General features: G+C 42.4%; 1 protein-coding gene across 4 annotated transcripts; it reads right to left on the reverse strand.

Annotated features, from left to right (window-relative positions):
* Nucleotides 1-1,113: 1,113 nt before the first annotated feature.
* Nucleotides 1,114-19,392, reverse strand: LOC121877841 (phosphatidylinositol-glycan biosynthesis class X protein-like). 4 transcript variants are annotated; one of them, XM_042383732.1, is made up of 7 exons: nt 19,271-19,386; nt 17,455-17,589; nt 14,907-15,073; nt 10,798-10,951; nt 7,508-7,638; nt 2,866-3,040; nt 1,114-1,774 (listed from the first exon to the last, which is right to left on the reverse strand). In XM_042383732.1, the coding sequence occupies exons 3-7, from the start codon at nt 15,071-15,073 to the stop codon at nt 1,646-1,648; spliced, it is 756 nt and encodes a 251-aa protein (XP_042239666.1). In that variant the 5' UTR covers nt 17,455-17,589; nt 19,271-19,386; the 3' UTR covers nt 1,114-1,645. The 4 variants fall into 4 exon arrangements, with proteins under 4 accessions (XP_042239666.1, XP_042239665.1, XP_042239667.1 ...); XM_042383731.1 differs by lacking the exon at nt 17,455-17,589 and adding an exon at nt 18,876-18,960 and having other exon boundaries at nt 1,115-1,774; XM_042383733.1 differs by lacking the exon at nt 17,455-17,589 and having other exon boundaries at nt 1,115-1,774; nt 19,297-19,362.
* Between the last annotated feature and the right edge of the window lie 7,534 nt (nt 19,393-26,926).

The raw sequence follows: 26,926 nt of genomic DNA on the forward strand, positions 1-26,926 counted from the left end.
AACAGTCCACTTATCCCAAATCAATATTACATGTGTTCGGGCTACTTCAATATCATGCATCATTTAATTGTGGACAAAGAGCAAAACTGATCCCATATCTCTTCAATTTGACAGCAAAATGTGTCTATCCTTAACTTGTTGAGCAGATGTAGTGAGGGTCTGTTACTATTAGACTGGCATACGTATGAAATGAGGGTCAGTGACAGTTAGATAAACTATGGATGCACTAAAGAAAGGTCACTGTCAAGGAAAATAGCAAGAAAATCTGGGGTAGAGTGCAAACTTAATAATGCCCTGTAGACTATCAAATGTATCTGAGACCATCATGTTTAACTGACTACCTAAAGTTCCTTCTAAATGACACAGAGAAAGTTCTTGGTGTACAACTAAGAATGTTCATCATCACAGAAAGTGGCCCACTGTTATCTAAAGTCTCAAAAGTAACCAAACACTACAGGTTGAACATTATATATAAGATGTAACACATATTACTAATACAGCCTCTACATACCTTGCAACAACTCACTGATAGCTAACTGCAGTATCCATTTATTGGCATTACACTTCTACTCTTTTGTGGGGTGAAAACCTCATAATATTCAATGTAATATGAAGCCTAAACTTCTTAACTGGTTTACAAGTTCACAATGCTTCATACTAGTTGATTGTGTATACTAACTTATTTAGTGACATACTGTATATAGTGTTGAAAAAATATTTAATGGTTCCTATAATTTTAAAACTTGTGACTAGATAAGAAATATTTCGAGTTTTATCCTCTATTTCTAAATACTGTACACAACAAACTTCATTCGTCCTGTCTGAAGTACAGTGAGTTCTGGTATAACGCGTGTTTTGATAACGCGAATTTGCTCTAACGCGATTTATGAATAGCGGAACGATATTTGTATAACGCGAACGCTTGTTTGCTGTAACGCGATTTTTGCTTACTATTTCTCCAATTTTGTGGTATTAACTGTGAATATGGTAAAGAAGAATATCTCCAAGAAGCATTCTGGTGATCGAATTCCCGGTGATGATTGTAAAAGAAAGGATATAACACTTGAAGAGAAGCTCGATGTTATCAACCTCAAAATCACCCTTCTCCCCCATCAAGTTATATTCATATTTTTTCAAGGTAAAGTGTTACATTTACTGTATGATTTCATTATTAGATATGAATGTAACATTTATTTAGACTGTGCTATCCTTTGTGTTAGGCTAATTACCAACTGTTTTTCGATTTCAAGTAGTAATCTGCACCTAACCCTATTTTCTCCATAAGCCCTGTTATTTCTATTACGCAATTTTCTATAACACGATATTTTACAAGAACACAACTATCGCGTTATAGCAGAACTGACTGTAACTTTAACAATGATGGGAAACTGTCCATGAAAAATAGTTAGCGAACTCGAAGTCTTATAATTCTCTAAACATAACATAAATACAGTATAAGCAATTCATCTTTTTTTAAGTGTTAACTCAAAAGCTTTAGTGTTTATAAGTGACAACTAAATAAGAATCTGGATTTAGTGTCAAGTCAAACACATTAGTTTTCTAGATGTTAACTGAAAATGCTTAATCTTAAGTAAGTGATTATCTTGGACGAGTAATTACTTCTTGAAGCATTAACTCAAAGGATTTATTTCTTCCTAAGTGTTGCCAGGATCAGTAGTGTGGCCCCAGCAGTGATGCAGGTGGTAGTGAGCAGCACGGTGTCCAGCAGGTCTGTATTGCCCACTGGAACAATACCCATAACTGCCTCACTCGTCTAAAAATATAACAACACATATATTAACATATGGTAAATATCAAAACAAATCTTTAATCAAAAGGGAACTTTCTCTCTCAATGGGAAAAGTATCTTTGTACACTCTCAACAAAAACTTCTTGAACACCTGGGCACGATGGATATGAGAATGAGCAGAATAGGGGCTTGCCATCTTGGAAGAATTTTAGATTCTTCGTTCATTTTTCAGATTGCATAGTGCTTATAGAGTTCGAGAAGTGTTTGGTGAGTGTACAATACTTTGACAAAATCTTGTATATTAGTGAATCAAAGCTCAGGACACAGACCAAAAGACAAAGTTCTATTTAAGGTTGATGGGTTTCTGTAAGTGACCCATTAGATGTATCACAACTCATCATTGCCTAGGGATCTTGTATTGCTTAGTTACAGGCCATTTGGATAATGATATTGCTGTTAACCTTTCATTGGTGACTAAGGATTCCCCCAGATTTGCAAAAATGGAATTCAAAGAACATACAACTTTCACAGATGATGGCCACTGTCCCTACAACTAACTTCTACAGACGATGATCACCGTCTCTACAGCTAACTTCCACAGATGATTTTTGCTGTTTAAGAGTTAAGCAGCTTGTACTGTAGAGGTAATTATGGAGAGGAGCACAAAGTATGAGAGTCAGTTGCAAGTAACGAGAGGTAAAAGAAGCAAAGAGTATAGGGAAATGGAGAAAAATAAGCAGATTGGTAGAAAAGAAAATGAAAAGAAAAAGAGAATACATACCATCCATAGTATAATTCAAGAGGAGAATGGGATGATCAAGAAGGAGCTGTAAGGGGTGGGGCTGGTGGGGGGGGGGCCAAAAAGGAAGTAACAGAGTCTATTACTGTAATGAAAGAAAAGAATGATGTTGAGTGGTTCAAGCAGTCATGGCAGTAATGGGGACTGAAAGGAAAGTCTGTATTTGCTCTTGATTCCAGCCACTCTGTACCACGGCAGGAAAACACTTACAAGACAAAACTGAATTCTCTGTATTCTTCCCACCATCGTTTTTCACATCAAGTATGACAAAAGACAATAATACTGTACAATAAAAGACCCAACAGATGATACTTACGCTGAAGGTATTTACAGGCAGCCACTCACACAGCTGCACACCACTTGGAGGACATGGTTCCAGCTGTACAAGAGGCCGGCATGCATCTCCACCCACATCTTCACACTGGACAAGTACAGCCGGGTGTTGTAATCTCACTGGGACCTCCAATGAATAAGACTCTCCACTCCGAGCCCTAGAAATGTAATGTTTTTCATATATACCTGTACCTGTATATATATCTACACTCGCTGTTTTCTAATATGACATTCTGAGACTTCTGCAGAAACCACAGTCATAAAATGTGTTCTACCTTTTTCTTTTCTACTACACTGAGTCCTGTACTACCTGTCCTAGTACAGGTGAACACACTTCACTCTCTGCCCCGAAATCAGGGTTAGGCCACATGACGTAATAGTAGAGGATGTGTACTAGCTGCCAAACATTTTCATAATTAATTTACCATAAGTCAGTTCACACCATTTGATGTACAATAAACCCCTGCTATTTGCGGGTTTGCGATTCGTGATTTGGACTATTTGCGGTAAGTAGATGGTGGCTAGCTTACGAGTCTGCTCACAGCACAACGAATCACCCTCACATGCCCGCAGCAACTCCCCTCTCTTTGTTTGTGCTCAACCATTGCCTATGACACAGCATCTCTTATGTTGTAATGAAATGGCCCCTAACAGACTGCCTAGTGTTAGTGTTAGTGATGCTAGTGGAGTGAAACGTTTAGAGATGTCAAAGCCAAGAGGAAACAACTACCAATCACGATGTTTTTCAAGAAAGAACCAGCGGCTCGCCCAGCTGATTCATCTCCCTCACCTACTTGGTCAGCTGCTGCTGCCACTACACCACCTGCCTCCCCACCACATGGCTCTCCACCACCTGGCTCTCCACCACCTGCCTCTCCACCACCTGCCTCCCCACCACATGGCTTTCCACCACCTGCCTCCCCACCACCTGCCTCCCACCACATGGCTCTCCACCACCTGCCTCCCCACCACATGGCTCCACCACCTGCCTCCCACCACATGGCTCTCCACCACCTGCCTCCCCACCACACTGGCTCTCCACCACCTGCCTCCCCACCACCTACCTCCCCACCACATGGCTTTCCACCACCTGCCTCCCCACCACATGCCTCCCCACCACATGGCTCTCCACCACCTGCCTCCTCCCCACCACACCACCACATGGCTCTCCACCACCTGCCTCCCCACCACATGGCTCTCCACCACCTGCCCTCCCCACCACATGGCTCTCCACCACCTGCCTCCCCACCACCCACCTCCCACCACATGGCTCTCCACCACCTGCCTCCTCCACCTACCTCCCCCACCACACATGGCTCTCCACCACCTGCCTCCCCACCACATGGCTCTCCACCACCTGCCTCCCACCACATGGCTCTCCACCACCTGCCTCCCTCCACCACACCACACATGGCTCTCCACCACCTGCCTCCCCACCACCCCCACCACATGGCTCTCCACCACCTGCCTCCCCACCACATGGCTCTCCACCAACCATCACTGCATCACCCTCTTCCAACAGTGATCCTGATGACCTCCCTATGCTTCAGTAACCATACTTCATCCTAATGTACAGTGCATTTCATCAAGCTCCAGACGTCTACATACAAAGGCGAGTAGTATTGGTGACCTTAGTTTCTCATACACTGTATAAGTATACAGTAGTGCACTAAAGTAGTATAAGTTGTGCTATTCACGGTTTTGCCAATTTGTTCCATTCCTTGGAATCTAACCCCCATGAATAGGAAGGGTTAACTGTATTTAGAAATAACATTAAAGGAACGTCTGCTACTTTTTTAGCTGACAGTACAAGCCCCACCCCCTTGCAGCTCCTTGGCTCATACATAAGTTTGATTATTATTGATATATTGCAAATAAATCCATATAAAATTGTTCAGGATACCCAGTTCAGACTCACTCTAATGCTGAATATAATGTATGTAAAGATAAAACTACTTGAACACATTAACATTCAAGATATGATTGGAAAAAAGTTTGAAATAAAGAAAATTTAGCGTCAAAGTCACAAACAAATTCAAGCTTTCTGAGAACACATTCATCATTACTTCTTCTCTTTTCACTAATTATAATGTATATTAAGATAAACGAAACAAAACATATAAAGCAACAACATCCTTACATGAATAGGTGGTGTTCACACTTAATTCTACTCTTTCGTATAACTCACCTGGCATTAGGTCAGGTCAAATGTTAACTCGTACCAAGACCAACTCGTCCCCTACCAACTTATACACATTCCTGGCTAGTGGTATAAATCTTAAATGGAATTAGTGACCTATACCAAGTGTAGGTAATTTATCTCTACATTAGCACCTGCCTCTGGTCAACAACCGGTGTCAATTTGTCAACATTTCAAAGGAACTGCCAAGTAAGGGGCAATAGATGTAAGGTGACAGGAGTTATAACCTCACATGACAAGGGTTACCACCACTGACAACAGATTATGGAGGGAGATGATTAGGGTGGGTGATAATGGGTGCTGGCTCTGATACAGATTCACCATGCAAAGGATTTAGACATCAGCAAAATCACAGACAAGTTTGCCATCAAGTACCCAAGATGGATGCTGATATACAGGTACAGTTGCCTTCACATGAACGTACCTCATCTTGGGAGTGTGCAAGGGATCGGGTAAGAGATGTGGCAATGCAGCACCATAGTAAGGGCTGAATGAATAGGCATGAAACAGTGAAATTAACTCGTGTGTGATAAGATACAAACAAAAAAGGAAATAACAGATAAACGATCACTGTAATACGGATTATGCAGCATTGATGTGTAGCCACAATTGAGTAACAAGGACTGAACTACAGGGAACCGGCGAACAGGATAATCCACAGTTTCACACCCCTTGTCACGTACTGTACCATCAACACGAGGGGACATAACGAAAAATTTGCCAAGTTATCATGTAGAATGAATACAATATAAGGATATACAGTATTTCTTTACACAGAGTGTGGTAGAACTATGTGGAATCCAGAACAGTACTGGACTTCAAAATAGCCCTGACAAAATTACCAAGAACAATACAGGGAACCTACACAGGCAACTGTCCTCCTTCCCTTGGCATGGACACCTCTAAAGGGTGACCATTTGATAAATATGATAAGGTAAGTCTCCCCAGAGTTGTCAGGTTGGCAGTTTTCACACCAAATTGGTCTAGTATTGAGACTAGTTGAAGGTCAACATTTGACTGAGGTGGGTTGGTGGTTATTTAATTGTTTTCTACTCAAGGTGGGGTTTTTAGGGCTGGTTATTGAGTAAAGTGTGATTTCTAATTCTGTGTAATTTCTATTAAGTTTTGATTGTTAATATTCCCATAACAGTCATTACTGACCTGATAATCATCTGAGTTTGACTTTGACCGTCACTCAGTGATCCAAGGTCCCCCTCCCCTCTTCCTCACCATGCCACTGAGGTGCAGTAAGCCGGTATCTTTGGCAATTCTTCTATATGTGAGACTTACGATGTCATTGGCAAGGCAATTAACGACAACTGGCCGCTGGGTCTGGCTGGGCAAAACCACATCATGCTGTGGAGATGACAGAGGATATGTGTATACCTAGTGTTAGGTGTTTATGAGATTATATCCGTAAATGTTACTTATGCCTATTGCCATGAAAACTATTAACAACGTGGTTAAAAAATCTGCTACAATGGAATCATGTATACCAAGCAGGCCACTCACAAAACCAAGTTGTGGTGGAAATGTATGAAAAGATTCAGTGGTCGCTGTCGGGGCAGTTTGATGGCAAACTTTGTTTCACACTCGTGCAGCGCCTTATTTATAACAGGTACCCCTCCAACGCATGGGTTAATTTTTTCGTTTAAAACCAACTACAGTATATTAGTACAACATGCTTTGACAATTCACGGATTTTTAATTTGCGGACCTCAATTATTCACGGATGACACCCTGGATGTACCCAAATATGTCTGAGGGTAGTTTTAAAGTTGCTGGCATTTTTGTGGCCGGGACAGGGAGCCATTCATACTAGAGACAGTAATTTCTTTAACCTGTGGTGTATGTGTGTGTGTGTGTGTGTGTGTGTGTGCATAGACACACACACACATACACAAAAAAAACATATACAAATAATTATAATGGGAAAATCCTCTAACAAATAATCAGAAACAAGACAACAAAATTTAGAAACAATATGAGAGTCTACCCTCAAGTCAACTCCATGCTTTGTTATTAAAGTTAACTTTAATAACAAAGCATTCTTCATTGTGTCTCCTGTTTCTCAATGACAGTTCCTTATATTTAAAATTAAACTGCACTAGTTTTCTAGTTTTGTTCACATTATACAGAATTTAATTTTGACAAGACATAATGTCATAGATCATTGTTAATACTATTTCCAATGCAGCAATAATTACTGTCATTGACATTAATGTAAAAATATGGAAACATTATACTGTACTGCTTTAAGAAGTACTGGATAAATGACCGAAATAAATGTGAGAGTCCGGTACAGGCACCAGCCACAACATGTTCTTGGTAGAGTAATGGTACAGTATAAACTAAGTTTACCCCACCATGCACATGTCCTCTGGCACAAAATAGCAGTGACAATATTACTGTCTATCATCTATACCTGTGATAGCGTAGGTGGATGGGAACAGTTATGTTCACCAGCCATCGTCCATCACTCATAGGCTGAGGAAGTATGTAGAAGTAAGCAAGAACTCGGGGCGACAGATGTTCTGGAGTCTCCACATTAATAATCTGTTCAGAAAACCATACAACAGTTATATACCATACAGTACTAACTTAGGACATTCAACAATACATAATAGAGGTGACAATGAGAACCTACTATCCTGAATTTTATAGATTAATACAAAAGCCATCTTCATCATAGCTTGAAAGTTTCAGCAAGTGTGTGGAAAAAATGCTTCAATCCATCATGGTTAACAGATTGACCTCAACAATCAGTCCTGAGAGTTATCTAAAAATATCAAATGTTTGCACACTTCTAACCATTCATACAAATCAAAACAAAACATAAAAGCTATGTTCTTTATCTTCTCTCTATCCAATAACTGTACTTTTTACATCCCTACTGCAAATTATCTCAAAACAACCACCTTGCTATTACAGTATTTACAAATTCACTTCTTGACTTACATCAAACTGTTGTTCTTCTCCACTATTCTGGTTTATCTTCACTTTCTCTTGTTTCCTTTCCATTATATTATCTTTCTGGTCCTCATCAAAAAGCCTGATGGGGTATCCAGTTCAATAAAAGTACTGCCTCTCTTTTCCAACATATTTGTGGGATATTCATATGTAGTTCTGACTATCAGGCACACTCAGCCCATCAACATGAGTCATGGTTAATGACATTACAAAATACTCTCAAGTACAGACCTGTTGATGACATCACCCAGGACAGGACCATATACTGTACCCTGATATTACCCAAGTATCAAGACAAAAGTTTCTTGATACAGGTGTTGACTGTTATACAATTGATTGATATACAATCGATCAGTTTTACAATGTTAAAAAATTAACACCAAATACCACTATGTGATTTCTAAGATCAGATTTATGATGGTCGCTACTCGAGTGCTTTACCTGAAATGTCACTGCTATGAAAAAGTGATGTGCAATAACTCTCAATATTTTGAGATATGATGATGCAATCTTGGAATGGCTTAATACGCGGGATGTGTGGGAGACTCTGCCTAAGCCCGGTGACTGCCAGGATGAGCAATTGAACTGTGTCACGTCACCCAGAGGGGGGTTTTGCATGTGGAAGAAGCTGTTCTTTGTACATAAAATAACATACGAGGAAAAAATAATAATAACAAATAAAATAAAAATACTGCATTGCTTATTTGGCAATTGTTCCATGGGACATAAGACAGAACAGCTGAGAAATCCCCCTCAGTGCTCCTCCCTCCCCCGCTCTGTGATAACTCGCACACACTTAATAAATGTTCATTCCCTGTATGTTTTTAACCTTATGATACCGTAATTATTCTTTCATATTTTGTTTTCACATTTTGTATGAAAGATGTGTGTGCATATAATTGTGTGTGCATATAACAAAGTAAAAGAAATTAAAAAATTACGTACGGGTAATGACAGTAACACAATGGGTCTATATATGATCAATCAGTTTTACGATGTTAAAAAATTAACACCATTTACCACTATGCAAGGGCTACGATCAGTCTTACGATGGTTGCTACAAAAATGCCTTTTCTGCATTGTGACTGCTATGAAAAAGTGATGTGCAATAACTTGCGATACTTGTATTTCGATATATAATAACGCAATCTCCGAATGGCATAACTTGTATGACCAATGCAGGATGTGTGGGAGACTCTGCCTGTCCCTGGTGACTGCCAGGCCAAGCAGTTGAACAGTGTCACGTCATCAAGAGGATGGTTTGAGTGTGGAAGTTATTCTTTGTACATAAAATAATATATACTACACCAGTAAATGTGAGGTATAAATAATATTAAATAAAATAAAAGAAAAATATACTCCACTACCATTTAGCAAACATGTCACTACACATGGGATGAGACAGCGAGCTGAGATCCCCCACGCTGCTCCTACTCCCTTTCCCCCACCCCCACTATATGTGTTAAGTCCTGCACATGTAAGAAATGTTTATTCCCTTTATGTTTTTGAGCTTATGATATATATATATATATATATATATATATATATATATATATATATATATATATATATATATATATATATATATATATATATATATCCTTTTTTTTTGCATATGAATAAAATTACGTACAGTACATCTATCAGAAATTGTGAGTTGAAAAATACCAATAATGCATCTCACAGCTTGACCTGATAAGGGAGGCACAGATCCTGATGCTGCACCCCTCCTCCTGCTCCCCCCCTCCCCTCCCATGATCCACAAACTCCTGTGGACACAAGAAATGTTTATTCCCTTTGTTTTTTATCTTATGATAATTATTATATATATATATTTTTTTGTACATTCTGTATGAAAGACTGTGTGTGTATGTATCAAAGTATAAAAAACAAAAAACAAAACACAAAACAAACAAGAAAATTACAGTACGTATGTCTACTCAAAATTACAAGTTGAAAAATAACTACTGTGAGTACTTACTCTAGCTTGCAGGGCCTCAGGAAAAGAAACTATTTTCCCCCATAAGTCATAAATACTGTATCGATATACGATCGATTACTATGTTACAACTTTTTGAGGTCCCTAACTCCATCGTACAATAGTCAACACCTATACTGTATTACTTTAATATCCCTCCATACATATATAAGCTAAGATCTAAAGTTACTATACTGCTCTCTTTATCAACAGCATAATCAATAAAACTAGTTCCTGGAGCTTCCATTGGAAAAAATTACTATTCATGTACGGTTGTACGGTATCTCAAAAAAGTATCTGTCCACACTGTGAAACATTATGAGACGACGGATGATAGATACTGCATTGGGACATAGTTTAACATAAGTAATGCAATGTGTATTTATATCAGCGTAATTAATATGATGTTCGGTTACCAAATGCAGTAGGATCAGTATGCCACAGAGCCATGCATACCAACCCTCCCGGGACATCACGAGTTGCATGTAGCATTTCAGAAGTAATCAGACCCATCCTGGCAGATACTTTCTCGAGATATTATACATATAGTATAGTACATTCTTATACAGTATGTGATATACACTACAGTACATGATGACTAGCAACTTGTGGTATTAACTGTTATCAGTGCAGTGTTAACTATATATATATATATATATATATATATATATATATATATATATATATATATATATATATATATATATATATATATATATATATATATATATATATATATATATATATATATATGAGAATAAGCTCACCTGTGGAACATGGAAATCAGGACCCCCAAATGCTCTGAGGAAGCGGAGTTGATTAGGGTCTACATAAGAGCCAGGAGGGAGGACTTCTTTAATGAGAACTAAACATGACTGTAGGTCCTCTGGGGAAGACAAAAATACTGTTGTTTCCAAATCTCTGAAACAGAAAAAAAAATTTGCTTGATAAGTTAATTTTTAAATTTTCAGGAGAGTACATGTCATCCTTTAGCTTTTCTTTCCATCTTTCCCCACTTAATGGATCTCAAGTTACAGAATGCACCCAACTTAGTCAAGATGTTTGTGTTTTCCATGGTTCTCCTCTTCATTATATATAGTACTGTATATGCAATCCGGTCCTGTCTGTGCGACTGAGCGGCCCTTTCGAGGAGCCACTCTGTTCATCCCACATGGGGAGGGGGCTAGAAAAAGTGCCCTAAACATAGCCTGCCTAAAGAACCAACCTGACTGGGCAACCGCACCCAGTAAGGTCATCCTAAAGCAGTCAAAAACACAATTATAATCACAGATCAAAACAAAAACAAAAACAAACTATACCTCTTATGGTCGCTGCATGGAATGTCAGGACCCTTCTGGATACTGGCAGAAGAACCACCCGTGTGGCAAAAGAGCTGGCTAAATATAACATTGACATAGCAGCCATTAGTGAGTCCCAGCTCCCAGACAAGGGTCGACTCACAGAACGGGGATATGGCTACACCTTCTTCGGGAAGGGTAAGCCTGCTGCCAAGAGAAACCGCATTTATGTTGTTGGCTTTGCCATCCGCCGAGGCATCCTACACAGGCTAACTGAAATGCCTATTGGGATCAACGAGCACCCCATGATGCTCAGAGTCCCACTGAATCACTCAAGTCATGATTTTTTTATCAGTGCATACGCCGCAACACTGGATGCAGAGGATGACATCAAAGAGGCCTTTTATGCCGACCTTGATAGAATGCTAACCTCTATCCCCAGAGAAGATAAGGTTGTGCTCCTTGGTGACTTCAATGACAGAGTTCGCAGAGGTGCTGACATTTGGCAGAGAACCATAGGGAGAAATGGACTAGGCAAGTGAAATCCCAATGGCCAGATCGAAAGAATACATCAGGACTGGTTTGATGCAAATGACCCGGAAATCAATGTACAGTACTCGTAAATGATAAAAGTGCTGCTTTAACTGACTGGCAGAACAACCCTCAGTCTAGGTCCGCAAGAAGAAAGCGGCGGCCCAGCGCGAACTTCGTAAACTAAAGAACGACTGGTTTAAAAACAAAGCATGTGAAATGCAAAAAATTGCAGATCAATACAAGATGAGTGAATTTTTTCAATTCCACTAAAACATTTTATGGGCCAATCACTCATAGCACAGCCACCCTCCGCTCATCCGATAGTAACTCCATAATTAAAGATGCTGGAAAAAAGCACTACCATTCACTGCTCAACCGAAACACTGATGTGGATGTCCTGACTACCCAGCAGGTCCCTCAACATCCAGAGCTGACCCATCTCAGCTATCCTCCATCCCTGGATGAGGTAGCTACTGCCATCAAACAGATGAAAAATAACAAAGCCTCAGGGCCTGATGGAATCCCAGCCGAGGTGTATAAAGCAGGAGGACCTGTGCTTACCAGCCGTCTCCACTCTCTCCTGGAGAATATATGGGAAAAGGAGGAAATCCCCAAGCTCTTAAAGACGCCTCCGTCGTCAATATTTATAAGAACAAGGGAGACAGGTCAGACTGTGGCAATTAACGCGGGACCTCGCTGCTGTCCATAGCTGGCAAAACAGACTACTGTACTACCTGAGGCAGAAAACTTACTCCCAGAATCTCAATGAGGACTTAGACCATCAAGTGGCACCACTGACATGATCTTTGCTGCCCACCAGATACAGGAAAAGTGCAGAGAACAGCTTCGTGACCTATACATGGCCTCCATCGACCTAACTGAGGCCTTCGAATCGGTCAACAGGGAAGCCCTCTGGCGGACCCTCAGCCAGTTTGCCTGCCCGCCAAAATTCATTGCTATTGTGAGGCAGCTCCATGATGGCATGAACGGCAGTGTCCTGCACAATGGGATCTAGTCTGAGTTCTTCCCCATCCAAACGGGGGTAAAACAAGGGTGTTTACTGGCACCAACTCTCTTTTCCATTTTCTTGGCTGCCTTCCTTACTCGTACCAGTGCCAATTTAGCCAGCAGGGTGGACATTGAGTACCGAGTGAAGGGGGGTCTTTTCAACATAAGACGACTCCAGGCAGGAACAAAGGTGTCGGCAGCTTCCATTACTGAATTTCAGTATGCAGACGACCTCCCCTTGTCGCTCACACTTAACGTGACCTACAGGAGATCCTTCGAACACCTATACAGATGCATATGCACACTTTGGCCTTGAGGTGAATGTGTGCAAGACTCAGATTCTCTTTCAACCTGTCCCTGGTTGAGCCACACCTCCACCATCCATCCAGCTTAACGGTACTACCCTCTCTAATATTACCCACTATCAGTATCTCGGCTCCTACCTGTCCACCACCGCAGATATCAATGAAGAGATTCAACATCGGATCAGATGTGCATTTCAAGCCTTTGGCAAACTCTGTACCTGTGTCTTCAGCTGTAGGGAGCTGAAATTATCTACAAAGCTGCACGTTCTTCGAGCAGTGGTCATCCTCACCCTGCCATGTGGCAGTGAGACATGGGTTACATACAGGAGGCACCTCAATGGACTTGAAAACTTTCACCAACTTCGTCTACGTTCCTTCTTCTGAGTTCGCTGGGAAGACAAGAGAACAAATGCCAGTATTCTCGCTGACACCAACTGTAGGAGCATCGAGGCTACCATTATCCAAGAACAACTACGTTGGACTGGCCATGTTACCCGCATGGATGACAGTAGACTGCTAAGGCAGCTACTTTACAGTCATCTAACGAATAATAAACGTAATGCTGGCGGGCAACTGAAAAGGTATAAGGACAGTCTTAAGACAAACCTGAAAAAGTGCCAAATCGAACACCCTCACCTCGGAGACGATCACTACACACCGTAACGCTTGGAGGATCATCACACGAGAAGGTGTCATTACCTTCGAATTAGCCCAACTGTAAACCGAGGGAGACAAGCACCAGAGCCGGAAAGACGCTGCCACCACCCCTCCCGCACTAGATGTAGCCCACCACATATGTAACGTGTGATCGACCCTGTCGGTCCCGTATCGGCCTCTTTAGTCACCTCAGAGCTCACCAACCTAGGTGATATCCTTAATAACTCATATCATTGTAGCATAGCTGGATAATCATCATACTCGATTCCAAGTGACAGTGCAAACTATGTAATGTCTATACTCAAATTTTCACATAGTTTGCAAAAGAAAATTTTTTTTATTCCTTTAGTGTAGTACATTTAAGTACAAAATTATATATATATATATATATGTTGAAGTCTCGCGTGCTATATGGACTCGAACCCTCGAACTTATGTGTGTGACCAGGGAACGCTACCACCTTTGCCACAAGGACACTAAAAGCAATCCTAGACTTCGTTATATTTCCAGGGAACGCTACCACCTTTGCCACAAGGACACTAAAAGCAATCCTAGACTTCGTTATATTTCACAAAAAGCCTGTTCATTGAGCTGATGGCGCCGTGAACCTCCAATGGGGATTGCCCGTGCCACTTATGTGGTGGGAGTAGCATTTTACCGTTGATTACGGTATATGTTGAAGTCCACGTGCTATATGGACTAAATGAAATAAATATGGTACCACGTGTTTCATACCTTTTGGATTCGGTAATCTACATATGTTACCAGTGAAACTTTAAGAACAGCATACTGCGTAGCATTTTAATTTTAATTTCTTTTATTACCAGTTGCTTACCACACACATATTTCATAAGTATTGTACAGTAAAGTGTATCTGATACAGTAATACTCGACCAACAGGAAGTGTCATGTGCCACTAAGGAACACCCTAGATTATTCTTACGGATACAACCCAGCAGAGGGGGATTATTGACATTCTTACAAACATTACTATGGCAGCCCTATACAGATGTACTATACTGTGCAGTGTAACACATAATCTAAAGTTCAATAATGTGAATGAATAACACACACCTGTGGAAGCCTTCATTCAGTAGCCTTCGTTCCACCTGTGCATTTGTTTTGAGGACCAAAGGGCAAGTGGAGGCCCAAGACACGGGTACAAGGGATATTACCACAAATGCAGTTGCCAACATTGTAACACAAGCCATTTTCTTGATCAACAGTGAGTTCCGATGCATCTGTAAATAAAATAAAATAATATAAAATAAAGTATTTTTGTTATTACTACAATACTGTGCATTTCTCTGTACAGTAATTAACTGCTTCTCTGTAGGTCAGTACTGTACAGGGTATTAGTCTTTATTTTTGTAATGTGATTATGGCAATTATCATCCCACAACTTAATCTAAGTTAACTCTCCAAGCATGTTAATATGATATACAGTACTGGGGCCACATACTCAAAAGCATTCACGGGACTGTATCTGTTTGTTTATCACGTAACTGGAGTTACAGTCCTTGATCGGTATACTCAAAACAAATATTTATCAGTGGACTCAGAAAGCGAGTCCGTAACTTAAAGGACCCCCTTGGCTGCTGTAGCATGCCCAACCTGGATATAATAAGTATGCTATTTCCCGATTGCATAACAAAAATAATAATATACAGGTAGTCCCCGACTTACGACTGCCTCAACTTACGTCCATCGGTACTTACGACCTGCGCTGACCTTATGACCGTCGGAACATACGACCGCGGCAGTTGTGACCAATTTTTTTTTCTTCAAATGACGAGCGCATTTTCTATAACGAAACGTTTCCAGTTAATGTAGTCTCCATGTATAATTAGAAAATTATGGGGCCCCCGTGTGCATTCAGCTGACTACATTAAAGGTAAGTGCTCAGTCACACTGTATCCATTCCTCATTATTTATTACTTTTACTGTACTGTATTTCATCGTAGAATTTAAAAAATTTTTTTTATCTATGTCGGACTTATGACCATTCGGACTTACGACCTGGATTTGGGTCCCTAACCCCGTCGTAAGTCGGGGAGGAGTTGTATGAGGTTTTGCCAGTATAGACAATGATGCTCTCATATATTGAGATTTCCCATTCAGAATATTATTGAACTTTTTATGAAAACAATCAATAAGAGGTTGGATTTTGTATGGCTTGTATGAAGGGTCATGATATTGGGGCATAGCAGCATTATCATTGAAGTGCAAAAACTTCACAATCAATTCAAACCTTTCCCTGTTGAAGTGTTCTCAAAACCATGGGATGACTAGCTTGGGTTAGAGCAGCCCCAGTATGGTCTGAGAGTAGGTTTTCTCATCAATCCCATATTGAACAGTACTCCCAGGAATGCATAGAATTCCTTTACTGACGTTTTACCTTGTTTTATCCATAACTGTACAATAGATCTATGTTTACCCTCAAATACTATTCATGACTAACTATCTACTGCTCAGCATAATGATTGGTTTCCTGAACTACTTTATTGACTATATCATCAGTGAAAAAGGTTGAAATAATCTATAGGCATTGCATCACTATTAGGGGGGTGCTTTAGTCCACTGACTCCAGTAAATGGCACAGAAGGAGGGCATACATCATCATCAAGTAATGGCATCCATACACCAGTCCCAACATGTGACACAACGCTTGGCTCGCCCCCATCACTGTCACTCACGTCTCTACTGGTATCACAAGAACCACTTATATTTTCATCATGAATATATTCACATTCACTAGCTACACCCTTCATGTCAATTTCCTCATCACTAGTATCATAATCATTGTCTTTCGCAGTCTCAACTATGCTGAAACACACATATCTAACTCCTCACCTTCTTCAGCCATGGTGAGACACACATGGACTGTAACTTATCTATATATTTTTGTCACAGTTCTGTCAGCTATACACAGTAAACCCTTGATAACTCAGCACGTATGGGGCTCTGGCCTTGCCGAGTTATCCCAAATTCCGACTTATAGAGGCATTTCCCACCTCCTACAAAAATACACTAAAAAAGTATTGATCCATATATGTGTACAAGTAATTACTAAATAAAAAAAAAGTAACACTTACCAGCACTGCAGGCAAAGAATGAAGCATCATAGTAGGTGACACAGAGGCATGGTAGGTGACACAGAGGTATGGTAGGTGACACAGAGGCATAGTAGGTGACACAGAGGCATGGCAGGTGACACAGGGGTATGGTAGGTGACACAGAGGTATGGTAGGTGACACAGAGGTATGGTAGGTGACACAGAGGTATGGTAGGTGACACAGAGGCATAGGGTAGGTGACACAGAGGTATGGTAGGTGACACAGAGGCATAGTAGGTGACACAGAGGTGACACAGTAGGTATGACACAGAGGTATGGTAGGTGACACAGAGGTATGGTAGGTGACACAGAGGTATGGTAGGTGACACAGAGGTATGGTAGGTGACACAGAGGCATGGTAGGTGACACAGAGGTATGGTAGGTGAGACAGAGGCATGGTAGGTGACACAGAGGTATGGTAGGTGAGACATCAAAACCATCGGAAAAACATAGTTTCAGTTTCGATTTCGTACATTGGCAACAAGTGAAATTTTACTGCAAATTTACCCAGGTTATGTTAGGTTCTGATGGTAGAACCTGGGGAATCTGGGGGGCTCGACTGTGGCCACAAGGTAGGCTATTTCTTTTTTTTTATACGGGGAATAGCCCACCCGGGCACAGGTAATCGACCCACAACTGGGCCTAGGGGGTGAAAAAATAGGAATTAAAAGAAATTAAAAATAGAAGATAAAGACTAAATTAATCTACACCACGAAGATGCCAGAAAACCAGCTTTTTGAAGTGAAACAGATTGTAAGAGTACGGAAACACAGAAGAAGGCAGAGCATTCCACAGTTTGGCTGTGTGGGGAAAGAAGGATGTACTATAACGGGTTATTCTAGCGTGACCGACAACTACACAGAAATGGTGGGCACCGCTGTCAAGACGAGTGTTACGAGCCCACAACCTAGCCAGCAGTACACAGGATGCCAAATCCACCGAACATTGACCATTAAAGTACCTGTAAAAGAGAGAGAGTGAAGCAACACTGCGGCGAAGAGAAGGGGAAGAGAGATCGTCAACAAAAGGTGGAGAGTTAATAAGACAAAATGCCTTTGATTCTACCCTATCTAACAAATGGACAGAAGAGCCACCCCAGATATGAGAGCAGTAGTCGATGTTAGGACGAATGAATCCCTTATAAACTTGAAGCAACGGGTCCGACTAATTACCCAAATGTACCCAAATATAGCCGGAATGAAGTCAAATAATGGTCCTAGATGAATAAATCGGACTGCCAATCACTTCTCGACTAGTATTTGGTGTCAGAAAGTCACAAAAAATTGGAAAACTTACTTTAATCTGAGTTAATAGATCGCGTGCATGTACCGACGGAGCGAGGAATTACCCAAATATAGCCGGAATGAAGTCAAATAATGGTCCTAGATGAATAAATCGGACTGCCAATCACTTCTCGACTAGTATTTGGTGTCAGAAAGTCACAAAAAATTGGAAAACTTACTTTAATCTGAGTTAATAGATCGAGTGCATGTACCTAACCTAACCTAACCTAACACAGCACAACTCAGATTAAATTAAGTTTACCAATTTTTTTTTTACTTTATGACACCAAATAATAATCGAGAAATGATTCACAGCCCGAATTACGCTTGTACAACCATCATTTGACTTCATTGCGGCTACATTTGGGTAATTCCTCGCTCCGTCGGTACATGCACGCGATCTATTAACTCAGATTAAAGTAAGTTTTCCAATTTTTTTTGACTTTCTGACACCAAATACTAGTCGAGAAGTGATTAGCAGTCCGATTTATTCATGTAGGACCATTATTTGATTTCATTGCGACTAATTTGGCTACATTTGGGTAATTAGTCGGACCGTGAAGCAACTGCTCAGGAGTGAAGTAGCTACAGCATCTGTACAGTATTTACCATTTAAAGAAATAATGGTTAATATATAGGACTAACCTGCCACCTGCATAGCGCCGATGCGGTCGTGTCATCTCACGTCCGGAACATGCCTCAAATTTCACCATATCATAGTAAGTTCTTTCTGTTTAATATACCGGGGAAGTTAGGTAAGGGTAGGTAGGTTTGGTTGGTTTGGTTGGTTAGGTTAGGTTAGGTTAGGTTAGGTAAGGGTAGGTAGGTTTGGTTAGGATAGGTTAGGTTAGGTTAGGTCGGTTCTTCATAACCCACAAATGTTAAGTAGAGTTTATTTTAATAATTTTTTTTTTAATATTTCCACAAACTACAACGTTGTTCACTATAATATAACAATGAAAATCCGGCGGTTTTTGTAATCGTTTTCAATCAATTTCTCTCGTGGATTAGTCCTATATAATTACCCAAATAATACCTACATTTGTTTATATTGTCTTGAGCTCACGTTTGTTTACATCTCCTTCAGCTTACACTTGTTTACACCGTCGGCCGATGGTAATTGTTGTTGTTTTTAGCTCAGCTGATCCGTCGGGTCGCTTAGATTCACAAAACAAGACATACATTTTCTTTGAACTATTTGGGTAACTCTAGTAACTAGATAAAAATAATTTTCTTTAATAAAATAATAGGTTAAGACAGTACGCTTTCTGTAGGTTCTGTCTGGTGCTTAAGGCTACATTTTGGTTCGGAAAACTTTCTAAAGCATCTGAAGATTTTTTAGAATTTATAAAAAAAAAATTACAACTGATTTCGTTGCTTAGTACGCAACTTTTTTTTTTTTTACAGGATTAGCCCATCCGAGCACAGGTCGAGCGACCCACAAGGGGCCCTAGGAGGCGAAAAAAGAATAGAAAGAAATTTAAAAAAGAAAAGGAAAAGGTTATATTTCTCTTATATTTCTTATGTTATGTTACTTTACTTTTTTAACATACACCTCAATTACTGTAGGCCACCCCTTGCCCGTCTGTAGTATTTTGGGGTACGAGATATTTGGTTCACACTCAGGATGGGATGGAGAAAGGAAACTCACAATGTGCTCTCTGTATACATGTTGTATTGGATGTACAGTGCAGCTTGGTGATGGGAAGGCAGCATGGTTACAAGCGTGATGTAGAGAGAGCTGGTTGGTGAGGATGCTCAGAGGAGGACCAGCTTGTGGGTCGCCATGCTCGCCGGCGGGAGCGAGGACCACCAGGCAGGCGGAGGAGGAGGAGGTGTTGCTGGCTGGTTGGTGTAGGTAGAAAGAGACAGGTCACCACGAGGTCAGGTCTTAAATAGCGGGGGGTAGGCGAGGCTTAGTAGTTGACCCCCGCTCCGTGATGTATGGCGGCGCTGGTTGACCTAGACCACGAGGCACACACTGTGGAATTCGTGGGGTCGGCTACGCAGCGACAAACAGCGTTTGTAGGGGAGAAATCCACTACAAGCTTGTAGTTAGTAGGTATATTTTTGTGTATGCATGTGTATTTGCTTGCCTGTACACCCAGTAGTAATTGGTGGCCTGGGTGTTAGTGGATCAGGTTCTGGGTTAATGGTTAGCCGTTACAGTTGGTGAGTCACCCATTCTTCCAGGACATTCCTGCACACTGGGTCCTGCACTACCCTCAAAAGTGAGAGGTTTTGGACTCCATCTCCAAACAGGGTGCTACCATAAAAAAAAGGTTCAAGGTTCTATATTTCATTGGTCTCGATACTCAGCAGTAATAAAGAACATGAATGTTAGTCAATGGACATCCTATACTGTATTGTGTTTGGGGTATGTTAGTCAGTGTAGTTGCCAAGGTGTCTGGTCTTCTTGGATTGTCCCTTGAAACTGTCCTGTCATGTGTTTACAGGTTCTCTTCTTCTTTATTTGCTTTCCTGGTCATCAACTGCGCCAGTTATTATGGCTGTAGACGTGTTAGTTTGGCCTTTACCTGCTTCTTGTTCTTTGTTGTCTTGTTCTTGCTTTTTTTCATTATCTTGTTCTTGTTCTTTCTTTCTTCGGTTCTTCATTAATTTTCTTGTTGTAGTTCTTCATTCTCTTATTTCTTGGTTTTAACTACAAGGAGAATCTCCTTGTATGTAAGGTTCCTCTAGGTTCACAACTTGGCTACCATACACTCCTCCCTCCACTTAGGACACAGCCAGTCGGGGGAGGAATGAGGAGCTCCACAAGCTGCACACTTCTTGTTTGTTGCCAAACACATGGTATGCTGGTGCCCGGTCGCCCCGTACGTGGTGTAGACCTCCCTAGCCTAGCACTTCTTCACTGCCTGGCTGTAGTGCTGACAATAGTAGCACCTCATTGGTCTTTATACGTATGGTTTTACTGGGATGGTGTCCCATCCCAGTAAAAACTCTTTGGAAAGTATGCCGAGGAAATCGGCCAATGCGGAGGTGGCTTGCCCGTTGGGTCTTAAAGGTTTCCTCTGAGCTACAACGTTCCCGATGAGTTTTTCTAGTTTGTCGTTTTTCAAATGTTTGAGTTCGGTGTGGTAGATGACCCTTCACATAGCGTTGTCCCAAAAGTCGACGCGCAGCTTAACTGGCACGTTATTAGTGCATGTAACTTACTTCAGTTGTTTGGCCTGCCCCCAGTCACCGAAGGTAACCATAAGGCCACCACTCGGCCGACGACCTTCTTAACCCCTTCAATACCTGAAGAAGTAAATAACTTCTTCAGGACGAGGAGGTTCAGCTTCTCTGGAGGGGTTGAAGATGGGGGATAGAGTCTCACAGTCTTCACCTGCTTCCAAAGGATTTTCAGGGCTGTTCTTGCTGAGGTCTTATCTCGGAATAGTGTGTGTACAGGTTCTCAGATTTCAGGATGGTCACTTATTGAAGGAGAATGACGCTCATTGGTCACTTTAATGTAGCACATCTGACATCAGCCAATCACAACAGACATCACATCCTTTGTACATCTTGCCCATGAACTCGTTTCAACAGCACAGAAGATTTTCATATAATATATTTATATACTGTACTGTAATATAAAACATGTATACAAGTATATTTATATATTTATATAATATAGTACAGGTTCTCAGATTTCACTACTATATATACAGTAAATATAAATATACTTTTATATATGTTGTTTTATATTATATACCTGTAAATCTGTTATATGACAATTTTCTGTGCGCTACAATAAGTGACCAATAAGCGTCAGTCTCCTTCAATAAGTAACCAATGAACGTCAATCTCATTCCTCTGGCTGGCTCCACTCATCTCCACAGTAAACACCAGTTCTAAGATTAACTTGAAATAATTATGATGCCATCAACACTGTGTTGCCTATTAATTACAGTACAGGGTATTATTACCTTTAGAGGAGATAGGGGATAAGTGGAGGCGACTGGTGAATTTGGTTATTATGTGCATGCTGGACGGCAGACTTCACAAAACAACAATGATACCCTTAGTGCTCTCTTTCTGAACCATCTGTTACGAGTTGGGGATTTAGAATATAGTAAAAAGTCTACCCAGATCCCAACAGGCAACAACAATAAAAAACTTAAACAAACAAAGACAATCGGACTATAAAAAGGTAGACAAAGGATGCAAGTTTTTGTTGTGTATAATAAAGTACCATAAATTCCTTAACAAAATATTCAGCTTTCTATAATTTACCCTCAACCATACTTAACCTAAACATACGCAACATTGGCTTAACATTATATACATATTTATACAACATACAACAATTAGAAGCAAGTGGAGGTGGGGAGGCAATATAGGATAACAAATACTTAAGTGCGGAGCTGAGATGTCTGACGAGTAAGGCTGAGTATTGAAGAAGATGGTAGGTAGTCACTGTGCCGTAGGTTTCCAGGATAGGTGATCCTAGTGTGGTTACTTCCCAGAGTGAACTGAACTCTCCTCGATCTGGAGCTGATGAGGAAGACTTGGAGGAGGCGATGCAACAACCAGGATATAGAGAAGGGAAACCCCGGAGTGGTGACTAAGACTAGTCATACTCGGGTTTCGTCCCTAGATGGCGTTGCTCGTGGTGCTGGGTAGGTAGATCATGACAATAGATGGCGTGGTTCGTAGTGCTGGGTAGGTAGATCATGACAATAGATAGCGTGGTTCGTAACACATCATTACAGCTTTATATATCACGATGGATTGTGATGATATGATAATATAGAAAATGAAGTATCGTAACAGAAGAAAAGAAGACTAGTACAGAAGGGAGATAACAGACTGTGTTTGAAGGGTTTAAACGTGTACTATGCAAAGGTTTCTCTGAGTTGGTTTGGGGATTAATAAAGTTGTTGAAAATAGCGACATTTATTTATCACATTCTCCTACCAATAGATAAATTAAAATCATTCGTTGACTGGAATTAATTATCTTAAAATCAAGTCATTTTCTTTTAGATAACCTCAATAATATGTCTGTTAGATACTATATAGCCATTTGAATATTATCAAGCGGTTGTCACCATTGAAGAATATCTGGGGAAACTTGCACTCAATTTCAATTGTTTATTCCTTGATTGAGGAAGCGGGATCCTAGTGCTGTCACTAGGTACCCCTGTACAATGACACCAGAAACATCTGGCAAGTGTGACAAGTATATACAGTATAAATATTATAAAGAGGCTTACTAAAACCTAAGGAAGGAAGGATATTCCTTTAACACATAATCATTGTTATTTACAAAATATCTGGCCAGTATGGGGAGGATCATCGTGTCTCCGTCAGGGGGTCGTGGAGTGGTGGTCCAGCAGGCGTCACGGAAGCGTTGTGTGTGGGGACATCTTAGGAGGTAGTGGATAAGGGTGCTGCTGTCGGGTCTTCTGCATAATGCACAAGAGCGTTGCTCAGGGGATGCGGGGATACCAATCTCCCAAGCAAAGTCTTACCCAATGATGATACGGGCAGCAATCACGTCCCCTTTCCGCGACCCTTTCCCATAGACGTACGAGAGGTCAGGAAGTTTACGGAGGACATCGTACCAGGTGGGCGGGGAGTCTAGGGGGGATGGCTGCATCCCGAGCTTCTCTCTGTTTGCGGCGAATTTGGGTCCTAAGTTGTAAAAGTGTTCGAGGAACAACTTAGTCTTGGCAAGGCCATCTGCTGCCTCATTCCCCAAGATACCGACATGACTGGGTATCCATAGGAATGTCACAGGACGGCCTGCATCCTGAAGTGTGGATGTTAACCCTCGTATTCGGAGGATGAGGTCCTTATTTTCCCCTGATCCAAATGCGATCCCGTCGAGAGCAGACCTGGAATCGCAGCAAACAAGCAAGGGGCAGAAACCATCTGCCTCTTCCTCACCGAGAAGGGCAGCAAGGAGGGCTATTAGTTCAGCCTGAGTGGAGGATGCCCCGTCAGAAACTCTGAGAGACAGTTTGACAGGCTCAGGGGCATCAGGACGGGACATGTAGACACCAGCCCCGGCCCTACCTGTAGCGGGGTCAACAGAACCATCAGTGTAGAGGACGACCCTACCTGGGGTCTAGTGGGCGATCCTGGCGAGGTGGTATTTGCAGAGAATAACAGGGTTCACCTGGGATTTCGGGAGCGGTCCATCGAGGGCAATCACTTCAGGTTGAAAATCCAGCCAGGGAGAAGGAGACGAACCAACAGCAGGGGTGACAACAATATCAGGCAGGAGGTCGTGTTCCTGAAGGGCTCGGATGAGTGACCCTCGCCACTGTCTTCTAGATGGAGGTCGGCCTCCAGTCGTGGCGTGACCACCCAAGGACCCACACGTACCCATAGGTGCTCTCGTCTTCCCGATCGTCCCATGAAGGTCTCCTCAGCTGGCCCGTTTTGCCAGCATGGGGGTTCGACATAAACGTCCCAGAAGAGGCTCTCTCATAGATGCAGACGCAGACATCTCTGATACTGATGCCATTACCATCTCGCCTGGTCATACTGAATCCAACACCCTTCAAGAGTCAGACCCCAGTGATTATGACAGTGACGGTAATGTTTCTATGGGAAACGCTAGCCACAGTGGAAACACCAATGCCATGGACCCTATCACCCTGCCCTCTGCCAAACAAACAAGTAAGCTGAATCTCCACTTCCCCAAGGACTCTCTGAAAACTGTAGAGGAACGCTTCAACTGGATGATGAAGTACTGCAGACAGCACGGTTTCAGCATTGAATTCCGACAAGGTAAGAACCGGAACTTTATCAAGTATCAGACTCCTGAGGCCTATGAAACACTTAGTACTGTTGGCTTTGACGGGGTCGTCCTGCTGCCGCCCCCTGTAGACGCGGATGAATGTTGCTACATCCTAGTGAAACGTTTCCCCTTATACGCTGACATCGAAGATGCGCGTGACTTTAACTCTAGTATACTGAGTATACGTCGCCATTACTGGGGGAAGAGTTCCACAACCAGCTGTCATTGTCAAGTGGAATGGAAGGGAGTGCCCAACCACTGTGAATGCCCACCCACTCTTACCCCCACTGCAAGCAGAAGCCTACCATCCTGAGCCTGCATTTTGTGTTGTCTGTTCTCATTGGGGTCACAACTTCACTGCCTGCTGTCGTCATGATCGGCCGAGATGTCGCTTCTGTTCACGTAACCACAACTCCGCCGCCTGTGCCCAGAAAATCAAAGACCACCTTAATAGTGGTGGGGTGGGCTATGTAATTAATCCCAGATGTTGTAACTGTGGCGGCCGGCACAATGCTGACTCACGGCAATGCCCCAATCGCCCGTCTGTCCCAGGGGAAAAGCCTCCCCGAAGGCCAAGTCTACCACAACGCCCCCCCCCAGTCTTCCGGGCCACACCCCCCTGTGTACCCTGTGTCTCCAGCAACGCCTTCTTCAACAACACCTGCCTCTGCCTGGCCTCATCTGGCTACAACACAGCAGTCCCGGCCGTCTCCTAACTCAACTACTACTGGGCCTCCTCCCCGTCTCTACTCTGAGGCTGTCAGGCCTTGCGCTCCCACCGGTGCCCCCCCACAACCCCCCGCCAGTGACATGACACAGATCATATCCCTCTTCCAAGAATTTACCAACCGTATTGAAAAACTCTTCGCTACACTCTGTACCACCATCTCCCACCTACTCCTGCCCTCTGTTGCCACCCAGTCACTCCTCTCTGCTGGTTTGACACAAGCTGTTGGTCCCCCTGTGAGCCCCCCCCTGCTCACGGCCTACTCCACCGCCGGCGGCCTTCACTACTGGTGTAGTGCCTACCGGGTCTGCCCTGGTGTGTCCTGCTGCCCCCGAGCGAAGTCCTGCCCCATCCTCACAACACTTGGTGCCTCAACCTGTCCACCACCCACCGCAAGCCGCGCCCGTGTCTGAGCTGTCTCCACCAGGGCTACCTGGACCTGAGGACACCACCCCCGGCTACCTGTACCCCACCGACATGTCGACGAACACACCTTCACAATCACACTAAAAGGTGTGTCCCTCAATGTTGTCAATGCCTATGTGCCTCCCTCCACCCCTACTGTACCTGCCCCACCACACCATATCACCTCCACCCCCACTGTACTTCGCCACGCCTAGTACATTGGCAACCCTGAGCCTGGCCGCACTGTTTGTAAACTTTGTGGTCAACAGACTCTCACACCCTCTTTCACCACATCCTCATCTGCCCTATGACCTCCCCCTACAGGGGTGGCACCTCTTCCCTCCCTGACCAGATATCCGTCCTCCTAGTGACAGGCCTGGCACTTGACATTATTAGGGACCTGCTACACTTTGCCATAAACAGATAAATTGTACCGGGAATTTTCCCCCCACACACTCATCATTGTCACTTTATGTAACTTGCTGACAAAACCCATGACCCTTCAGGCCTTTTACGCCCTTAATGCATGGGTCATAAGGGCAAGCATGAACTCCGCATGCTTCCCAGTTGGGCACTGTAAACGCTTCTGCGCTTCACCTTGCACAGGATGTAAGGGGGTGCCCAATAAACTAGCCCCTCCTGGGCAATCTGTAATCTGAGGTCGGCCTTGGACAGCAGGAGTCAAGTTGGCTTGGACATAATTGCCCTGAGGATCCCGTCGAATGGAAACGGCAGTTTTTAGGTAAAACTCCTGGACACGATCCTGTAAGGGGGAAAGACCAAGTTCGGCATATAGAGAAGTAGAGCG

Source organism: Homarus americanus, unplaced genomic scaffold (genome assembly GCF_018991925.1).
Source record: "Homarus americanus isolate GMGI-L3 unplaced genomic scaffold, GMGI_Hamer_2.0 scaffold24523, whole genome shotgun sequence".
NCBI classification, from domain to species: domain Eukaryota; kingdom Metazoa; phylum Arthropoda; class Malacostraca; order Decapoda; family Nephropidae; genus Homarus; species Homarus americanus.